Genomic DNA, 10244 nt, shown 5'->3' on the forward strand with positions numbered 1-10244 from the left:
AAGAACGGCACGGACCAGTCCTCTCTCTCTCCACCAGCGCCCGGCCGTCTGGAATTCACCCTGCAAACGAAGCCTGTGCTGACAAGAGCTCTCCGGAGAGCGCCAAGGGCTGAAGAGCCCGCACCACGTGCTAGGGAGCGCCCAGCGCTGTTTTTCTCATCAAAATCCCCAAAGCAATGGCAGCTGCAGGGGATGAATAATAGGAAAGAGCCACAAACCAGGTGGGCGGAGAAAGAAATGGGCCTGCCTGCTGCTCTTGAAGGAGACTGAAAATCTCAAGATAAACCTCCCCCCACCCTTTGCCACCTGTAGGAACCCGCTCAGCCTTTAGGCAAAATAATCCCGGCGAGGGTAGGGGGATCCCAGGGGGTACAACGGGTCCCAGTGCCGTGACACGCCCACCGCTAAAATAGCTGGAATGGCAAAAAGCGGGTGGTGGGGCAGGGGAAGGGGATAGAGGTCTCCCGTCCGGTATAAGGAAAAGCCCGCCCTCACTCAAGAGGTCTCGGGGTTAAAAAAGAAAATGCTGGGAGGAGGGGGTGCACCCGCACGCGGCTCGGATTTCCCGCGGAAGGGCGGCGCCGGGATGCGGGGGGCGGGGCCGGGCGGTGCGGGCGGTGCGAGCCGCTGGGTGACTCTCGCGGCTGCATCGCTGGACGCGGCTCGCCCACAGACACTGGGAGAGTGAAAAGTAGGATTAAATGACTGCCCCAGAAAGGAGCCAGCCCCGTAACCGGATCCCCTAGGTGTGGACCGAGGAGCCCAGCACCACCATAATTGCTGTTCCAAACGGCTGCCGATAGCATCCCGGCGCGCCTGATCCGTTTCCCCTCGTTACCGCAGCGCCGCATAAAGCGCTCCTTTGTAGCAGGCCAATTAAAAAGTTACCTCTTTCGGGGAACTGTTTTTGCTTCGCCGCCGCTTTGCGCAGGGCTGGAGCCCGGGAGGTGGCGGCGGGCGGGCACAGGGGGGCATTGTGGAGAGGGGGTCGGGGAGTCCGGGGGAATCCACCGGACCTCGCCTCTCATGAATGGGGCTTTTCTCGAGCGCACACAGAGCCCGATTCACAGGTCTCCGCAAGGAACCAGTTTAAATAAATACGGGCAGCATTTCAGCCCATCTGGAAGCCATCGCTGCCAATCTCCCAACGCAAACAAGCCTCACAAAGGAGAATTGAGATCTCTCCCCTCAGCCGAGGGGCACTTTCGGAGGCGAGGGCTGTGAAATGCAGATGTGGGTCAAATACGCCGCCTCCAATGAGTTTCTCAAACTCGTGGACAGCTGGGGAGGAGGGGTGTGCCCCAGCTTAAGGGTTCTGACATCCCTGACGTCCACGCAGATCGTGCCTTTCTCCACGTCACGTCTCTGGGTCCACCGCCCACGGAGGAGGGGGTGACCCGGCAGGGACCCGCCAGGGAGCAGAGTCAACCGCCCCGATGCACTCCCCCCAGGGAGAAGGGGTTGCGACTAGAAGATCTGGGCCCAGGAAACTTACTCCCGGTAAAGCTGCGGCGGGAGAGCGCTCCGCCACTGACCTGAATGTCTCTAATAGATGGAGAATCCCCAAATTCTCCCAAATTTGGGGACACTTAGTTAATTTCACTGTGCACTGAGCAGAGGTGGGTGTCCGTGCGAACTGAAGACAAAAATATAGTCAGACCAAGCTGGGATCACTTAGAGACACACCGTGTTCCAACAAGTGCCCGGGGACGCGTGGCCAGTTCAGCGCAACACCGGACGACCCGGCCAGAATCTCCTGCCCGAGCTCCCTGCCTCACAGCCGAGCTAACGAAAGGAAAGCCCTCCTGGGCCCAGAGCTTTCCAGATCGTCTCTGGAGACAACCTGGTGGCAGGAGAGACCAAATAGAGCCTGGTCGCCAGAGGGGTTTTGATTCCCACCCACCTCATCCTCCGCCCCCCAAAAAAGTTTCCTCTGCGATTGATTTACAGTCTGTAACATACAAAGACAGGGCTGGAATCCCAGCCATCGGAAACGTGCCCAAACACGTGGAGAAAAAGAAAAAAAAAAAAAAAAAGTCCTCTCTACCTAATACTCTTTCCAGGCTTCGTTTGTCCTGAATATAATCCCAGACAGTGAACTTTACCAGAGATGGAAAGGTGCGATCCGAACCGCCTTTGAACTAGATTGTGAAACCGCCATCTCTAACTATATTCGGTTGAAATTGTTATAGCAATCGACCAACAGTGCCCCCTCCCCTGCTACACACACAGAGAGACAGATCCATAGCTCGCAGTTTGGCTCCACGAGCTCCAGGAACTTAGAAGAGTAACTCATTGTAGAACCTCCGTGTTTGGAGGGGAGGTCGGCGGGGAGGGGGCGCTATTTTCTGGGGGCGTTTGAAAAGCACAATCTGGTTGGAATGTTATCGCCTTTCAGACGGCCTCTCCTACGGGAAGTTTGTGCACCCGTTAGAGGCAGGGCGAAAGCCGAGATGAGAATGAGGGCTGCTGCACCTTGCTCCTGCGCCAGCCAGGAGGGGGAGGAAACTGCGAGAGGCGCTGAAGTCTCAGAGCGGCTCTCCGAAGACTCTTTGTGGCCTCGGATTTCAGCCCACCAGTTTCAGAGCATCTCCTTTGTCTAACTCCCCTTTGAACCCTCCAGCCACCAACCGCTGGAGAAGATTGCGAGGTCAACACTTTGGTGCTTTCTCACTCCTTCGCTAGTGCCCGTTTCAACTTCTCCTAAGATCGATGGGCCAAGACCTGTTTTTGCTGAACTCCGAGTGCTTCGGGGAGGTGAGTTGTGCGCGTGTGCCCCTGCCTAATTACCAAAGTCGGTGGAAGAGAGCGCGCTTAAATCTGCGCTCAAACATCTCGACCCGATACTTTGCACGTTTCAAATTCCTGCGCAACGGAGAGACCTGTAATTGCCTCCAACTGCGACCCGCACCAGAGGACGCTCAGACAGAGCCCGAACTTGCAGAACTCCACTAGGTGAGCTCCTGCGCGTCTTGCACCCAAGTCTCGGCACGCGGTGACTCAGGGAGCCACTCTGACCCGGACCCACCGACTCCAGAGCGAGAGAGGGCGCGGGAGGAAGGGTGCGAAGGGACGACACAGAAGGGTGGCAGGCAGGGACATTGGGCGACTTACGGACATCCTGGCCCTGACATCGAAGGACAGCGGCGACGAGCAGCGTCAGCAGCACCAGCGTCTGGGGAGCCCCGAAGCGGATCATGGCTCACCGCGGGGCCTGGCGGAGCAGGCCCAAGCGGAGCGCAGCGAGGCGGCAGGAGCACGGCGTGGGTCCGGGTCTCTACCGCGCCCTCATGCAGGAGGCCTTTGGAGTAGGAGGAGGAGGCAGGAGACCCGGCAGCCCAGCAGCGCTCTGCGTCTTCTCCCCTCCGCGGAGCCCGTTATATGCGCCCGGCCCCTCTCGAGGCTGGCGAACTCGCCCAAACCGCGGGCCGCCCCCGGCCCCCCGCGGGGTTGTAACCTGAGACCCCGCCCCCGGAGCCGGCCTGGGCCCAGCCAGAGCCCGCACCTGCCTGGGCTGGACCCCCCTCTTCCCTAGCCCTGCTTCCCGCCCCCACCCCTAGTGTGCTGAGTGGCCTGATCGGGCGGGGCGCAGAGACCGCTGCTGTCCTCCCCCCAACCCAGGACTGCGGCGCTGCCCCCTCCGACCACAGGCGGGAAGGGGGGCCTCCGGCCCCTCCCCTCGGAGTTCTGCCGGGATTGGAGGGGCGGGGGGTGTTTGCTGAGGCGCAGGCCGCGAGCCCTAGACCGTGGACGGAAAAGACTTGGGAGGGAGCCGGCAAAGTGGTAGAAAGGAGTAGCAGGGAGGGTTAGGGGGGCTCCGCGTTGGGACCTTGGGCGGAAGGCAGGAAGGAGGGCACGGGGGCAGTTCGCGATGGTATCTGGAACCCTAAACCTCCGAGACCTTCAGGAAGCACCATGTTTTGGGAGTTGCCTCTACCTATCTTCTGGCCACTTCCCGGAGTCCCTGGCCCGGGGCTCCCACCTGAAGATTCAGAGCCACAGCCCCCAACCCCTCCCCCATCCAGCTTTGCAAAGAAAGAGCCTCCTCTGGAGCCTTGGCAGACGTTGGCCGGAGCCAATCGCCAGGAAAGGGGCCGGTGTGTTATAGCACAGAGGAAGACCTGTGTGAAGGTGTGGGGGCGGGGGCAGGCCCGGGGGAGGGGGCTCAAGCAGCCACAGAGGACGGAGGGAGCGGAGACTAAACCTGCCTGCTGCCCAGGTGGGGGACTGTCTAGGTCCAGGCTCAGACGTGGTGTCTGCTCTTCCTGGCCCGGGGTCCGGGAGTCCCCGGGGTGAGTGGGCACTGCAGCCAGGTTAAGCAGTCCTGGCCAGGGATGATTGGTCACTGCCGAAGTCCTGTCCAGGTAGCTGGGAGGCTGGTCCAGCTGGACCGAGTTCTGTGAGCCAGGGGAGAAGCCAGAATTTCCTAGTTGGTCCCCTGGCCCTCTGCTGCTTCCCACCTCACCTCACCTTCCCTGATGAGGGCCCTGGGGCACCTTAGCCTGCCACAGCCTGCTCCCCAGGGCTCAGCCATGCTCTTCTCTAGAGGCTCCTGGTGTCTCCATTGATACTAAAGAGGAAAGGACCCAGAATAGACCTTCTTCCTGTCCAGCAGATGGTCTTCTCTCCCTGAGGACTGTCAGGTTTCTCAAAGAATTTTAAGAAAACACAAACTTTCATGAAACTTTCTTTGGGGTCTGACTTGACCAGATCTGCCCTCCCGAGCAGTGGAGTTTCTGCCCCATTTTCCTCTAAAGTTGAGGGCATAGGAAGAAGCTACTTCTACCCCCTGGGCTTCAGGCTGCCCCACAGGGAGTTTGGGGCTTGCCCTCCCTCTCTCCAATCCCTCGTCCTTTGAAGCTTCTCAGAGTAGAGCCTAGAATTCCAAGTGTGCAGAACTTCTGTGCACGTGTGCTGACCAGAAAGAGAAAGACGTCTCATTATTTAAAGAGATGCCTCCATGTTTTGTGCAGCCTGGATGGAAGTGGGTGAAGGATTGAACCATGACTTCCCACTGCTCTGCCGGCCATGGGCCTGCATTCGCTCTTTTCCCAAGCTCCTATTCAAGGCGGGTATGAAGCTCTGAGCCTTTCCTCAGCCTCAGCCTCTGCCAGGAGAAAGCATGGCTCAGGCCCGCAGTGTCCCAGGCCCTCCTTGAGGCCATGGGTCCTGTCTTCCACCTGGAAGGGAGGATGACTGACCAAACCCCACACATTTCTCAAGACCCCCCAGGGGAAGCCCCCCCCAACCCCAAAGACTTCTGCGATATCTCCAGAACACAACTTTCTCCCTGCCTTCCTGAATCCCTTTGGCACCTGTAGCCTGTGTCCACTTAACAGTCTATGCCACTTACTTTTTTTGTGTGGCTTCCTTTTTTTTTTTAATCTTTCTATTCATTGGTGTTAGCAATGAGCCCGGGAGCCCCTCTGGGGACAAGAACAGTGCCTAGCACAATGTCAGCACACCGGAGGACTTAGGGAAACCCCATGGACTAGAGCATGTCTATGCAAAATATGATTTCTTTTATGATACAAACAGTATGTAGGCAGCTACAAAGCTGGGTAGTCATTGGGTTGACCTCAAATACAAGTGGCCATAAAAATTCAACCAAATAAAAAAGGTTTGGTGAAAACACTAAAATATATGAAAAAAAACAAAGCCTGTTTCAAGGTGATCTGGTTTGGTGGACAGTGAAGTACCACATCCTCCAGAGCGAGGCTGCTCTAGATTTCATCCTCTGAGTCTGTGATTCCTCTTTGCCAGTGAACTCTTAATACACATTGGAGTTCTAGATTCTGCCCAGTAATCATGGTTCATCTGTGAATACAGTTTAGTTCTCTGCTCCCTATGAGGGAAAAAAAAAGTTTTTTCCATCGGAGATGAAAACTGATCAAAGCAAAATAAAATTTAACATTTTTAAAAAACTTTTATTTTTAAAATTTCTTTTCAGTGTTCCAGAATTCATTGTTTATGCACCACACTCAGTGCTCCATGCAGTACATGCCCTCCATAATACCCACCATCGGGCTCACCCAACCTCCTACCCCCCACCCCTCCAAAACCCTCAGATTGTTTTTCAGAGTCCACAGTCTCTCGTGGTTCGTCTCCCCCTCCAATTTCCCTCAACTCCCTTCTCCTCTCCATCTCTCCATGTCCTCCATGTTATTTCTTATGCTCCACAAATAAACAAATTTAAATAGACAAGGGCGCTTGGGTGGCTCAGTAGGTTAAGCCTCTGCCTTTGGCTCAGGTCATGATCCCAGGGTCCTGGGATCAAGCCTGCATCAGGCTCTCTGCTCAGTGGAGAGCCTGCTTCCCTGCCTCTCTCTGCCTGCCTCTCTGCCTACTCGTGATCTCTGTCAAATAAATAAATAAAATCTTTGAAAAATTAAATAAAAGCCTCTGATTTGTGACTCAGACTAGAATTGAACTTATATGTAGCCAAAGGGGTAGAGGGGAACCACGGACTTGGAGATTACTTACCCAGCAATCTCACTATCCAGAACCTAGCCAAGAAGCTAAAAAGAAGAGGAAATAAACCAGTGACCACTCAGAATTCTGAGCGGCCAGGATTTAGGGCATGTACTCGAGCATATGCATTTTATACATCCTAGAGTCCCTCTTGCTCAGTGTCTGTTGATTCATAGTTTAGATATTCTTTTAACAGGTAAAATGTCATCTGACGTCACCCATTAGATGCAAAAACATAGAGGTAAGAGAGCAGTTGTGGAATGAAAACAATAACAAGAGCAAGAAGGGACAAGAAGAGAGGAGACAGAAAAGCAATATGAAGTTGACAAAGTGAGTAAAAAACCTGGTAACCTTGGGCCAGCAGGGTGGGGGTCAAATGCTCTGGGGTCCTCAGTGGCTCCAGGAATACCCCGTTTTATAGCATCTGCAGCAATCCTATGGTTCGTCACAATGAATTTAAGTGTCCAAGAAAATGTTCTTTGCAGTTTAATACGGTCTCTTCGAAGAGGCAGGGAAATGTGCACTACAATTTAGAAGGGTCTCCGTTAAACTTAATGAAAATAAGTGTTTTTTCATGTCACGTGAAAAGCCTTCTAGCCCAGCAGCTCTAAACCGACAAGGAGGCACGGAGACGTGCAGGACTGGACTTGGGGAAGGAAGGGCATCGAACACTGAGCGATCAGACAGAATCCGTGCATCTACCCCAGATCCGACCGACTCAGTGAGACAGACGGGTTCAACCAGTCATTTTGTGTCATGAAAGAACTCTTCTGCTGTTTTCCTTTTACTGTGGATATTAAATTTAGACTTCTGTAGACACAGACTCACTGGGCAAGATATTTGTAGGTAGACAGGAAAGAAAGGAGCTTTCTCTCCCTCTGCACAAATTCCATTTAAAAATAGTGATAAAGTGAGGAAGGATTCACATTCCTGAGAGGTAAAGCCAGCCCCAAATATGGCAGGCGGTGAAAGCACACGCTTCACCCAACCTCTGGCCGCGCTTCCCCCAGTCGGCCATGGTGGAGGGAGAGCGGGTCCAGGCGCTCAGTGGCGTTCAGCGTTCAGTCTCTCAGTGGCGTTCAGTCTCTGTTGGTTGGGCTCAGTTCAGACATCCTTTCAAGATGTGTTTATGTTTTCCTTTGACATTTTTTGGGGCAGAGTAACAGAATCAGGACTGTCCAGGGTAGGGTTTCCAGATTTATGGTGGACATTCCTTCGCACTGGAGCATAAATGTGTCACTATGTAGTCTCAAACGCAAACGGCATCAAGAATCGCACTCAGTCTCCTCAGCCCTGTCTCAGCACCGCACAAATCCAGCTCAGCACTCACACTGAACACCTCACTGTGGTAGGAAATGGGGAGACGGAAGGGATTAAGGGACTGTCTCTGAGTTCGTAAGGGAAACAAAAATGGACTGAAAAACGCTGGAAGAAGGCACCCTCCTAAAAAAAAGAAAGAAAAGAAACCACAAGCACAAAGAGAGAGAGAGAGAACAAGAAGAGCATTCTGGAGGCCCCAGAGCAAGCTGGGGAAGGCTCCCTGAGCCAAGGGAGCCTCCGGGATGGGTGGGGTTTTGAAATGCACAGCGATGGTGAGAGCACATGATGGCTCCCACGACCAGGCTCGCAGAACCATGACCCAGAAGACAAGGCAAGGGGCCCAGGACAATGGGGGGTCAGCCATGGGGGCTACTGGAAATAAGACGTGGCTCTACAGACAAGATCAAGGCCAGACGCAGAGGCTGTCATGAATGCCACTGGTTGTCACTGAGTCTGGCTCAGAGCTGCCTCCCTTCTCCTTTTTCCCTCCTTGACTTCTCTCCTACTAGATAGGCCTTTGGGAGAAAAACAGAGAGATGTCTGGGTTTTTTAAAGACTTACTTTTTGAAGAAATACAAAAATGATCGTCCCATGTAACTTTTTTTTTTTTTAATTACAGAACCCTTTCATACAAAATCTTGCATTTTCTTAAAGGGCACGGCATTCGGCTTTAAGGAACATGTGTCTCTCTCATCGGCTCTTGATGGTGCTGGGGTGATGGGACAAGGGTCAAAGCCTCGGTGCAGAGAAGTCGCAGCACTCCCAGCAGAGGCTGCATGGGAAGCAGTCAGTTCCACGTCAGAAGATCGTCCAGCCACAGCCCATCTCCAAGAGTGACAGAGCATTTGTTCTGTGCATGCGTCAAGCAATGGCCCAGTGCAGGGGCTCCAGGGACAGCCCTTGAGGGGCCCAAACCCTGCCAGACATGTGAAAGCGGCTGGCTTCTGTCTTCCATCTCTCTCCCTCCTGTGAGCTCTACACTTACAGACACCCAGTACCATGGAGTTGTGCCCTTAGTCATTCGTCCATCCAGCCATTCGTCTGACCTACACAAATCCCCTCCCAGGCCTCCTTAAGAGCAGGGCCTGTAACTCAGACGCTTCGAGTCTCTGTAGCATGCTGCTGTCACAGAGTCTGTGTTCTAAATTCTTGCTGCTGGAAGTGGGGCCCATGGACAAGCAGTGCCCACCTCCCTGGGAACTTGCTAGAAAAGCGGAACCCACTAAGCCAGAATTGGCATTTTACCAAGATCTCCAGACCACCCGTGCCCATCAAGGCTGGTAAAGTGCAGGCCTGCCTACAGCAGGCTGGCTGGCTATTTGTGGCCCGGGCTAACGGGGTGGTGGTGTCTGCAGGGAGACGTGGCAGTGACACATGACAGTGACATGTGACTGAATATGCAGATATGGCAGGTGTGGGGAGCTAAGGGGCAGCAGAAAGGAGAAACGAGTTGAAGGAAAGGGATGGACAGAAGGTTGGAGAGGAGGCATGACCCCGCAAAGACTGCTGATGGGGGTGTGAGTGTGTGAACTCTCAAAGGATGTCTCCTCAAGTAGATGGGAGGCCACTCTTCCTATGTTCCATTTCCCTGATAGGAAATGGGGTCAGCGCGAGGCAGGGACTGGGTTCTGTGGGGACGGTGTCAGGGCAGAGCGGAGAGCTGAGTGGATGCTTCGGGGCTGCTCATCCATGTACTCTTAGGGGGTGGGAAGTATCACGGGAAGCAAGGAGCCGTACGGGGATGACTCTGGGCCTGTCAGGGCACGTCTACCTTCAGAGAAAGCCAGGTCCCTGGAAACCAAGTTTATTCTGCCCCAGTGGGTGGGGTGGGCCTGCCCTCCAGGAAGTCCCTGAAAAGCTCAAGGGAACGTGTGGTAAGCTTTTCATGGCCTCCCCTGCCAAAAACAACCTCTGGAGGGAGCAGGACAGCGTGTACTGCCCTTCTCCACACCGCAAACCCAATGAGAGCACCTTGTCTGACCTGCCCGAGGCACCTGTCCAGGGGAGCCAGAGCCCCACTCTATTCTGCACGCCTGCACCCCACTCTGGCCTGCGGGCCAGCTTCTCAGCTGACAGCCACCCACTGCCTTCCACACCCCTCCCTGGCAGACACCAGCCCTCAGAGCCCTGGAGTCCTTCTGAACACCCCCTCCCCTGTCCTCCTTCCTGTCCCCTCCCCCTCCAGTGTCTCACCAGCATTCCTTCAGCTCCGCTGGCCTAAGCACAGACAATGCACTTGGCGCCGCTAAGTGGTATGGGGGACACAGAGATCTACCCAGTATGGATCCTCTCCTCAAGGACATTACCCCCTTGGAGGAGATGCTCCTGGAAAAAGCCAGACTAAGAGGTAAATAAGTTCTAATGTATGTGAAGAGGTATGATGCAGCCCAAAGCAGTGCCCCGCATGGAAGCACTCTGTCCTGGCCCTTAACTGAGACTAGCTCTTCCAGACA

At 54.5% G+C, this 10244-nt stretch overlaps 1 protein-coding gene across 1 annotated transcript in view; it reads right to left on the reverse strand.

Annotated features, from left to right (window-relative positions):
• The window catches only part of COL2A1 (collagen type II alpha 1 chain), a 30661-nt gene extending 27394 nt beyond the window's left edge, over positions 1-3267 (reverse strand). Inside the window, exon 1 of the mRNA XM_044227858.1 lies at positions 3115-3267. Within this exon, the coding sequence (XP_044083793.1) occupies positions 3115-3199 (85 nt within the window). The 5' untranslated portion in view covers positions 3200-3267. The remainder of the gene's footprint in view (positions 1-3114) is intronic.
• Positions 3268-10244: the final 6977 nt, after the last annotated feature.

This window comes from Neovison vison, chromosome 12 (assembly GCF_020171115.1).
Source record: "Neovison vison isolate M4711 chromosome 12, ASM_NN_V1, whole genome shotgun sequence".
Taxonomy (NCBI): domain Eukaryota; kingdom Metazoa; phylum Chordata; class Mammalia; order Carnivora; family Mustelidae; genus Neogale; species Neogale vison.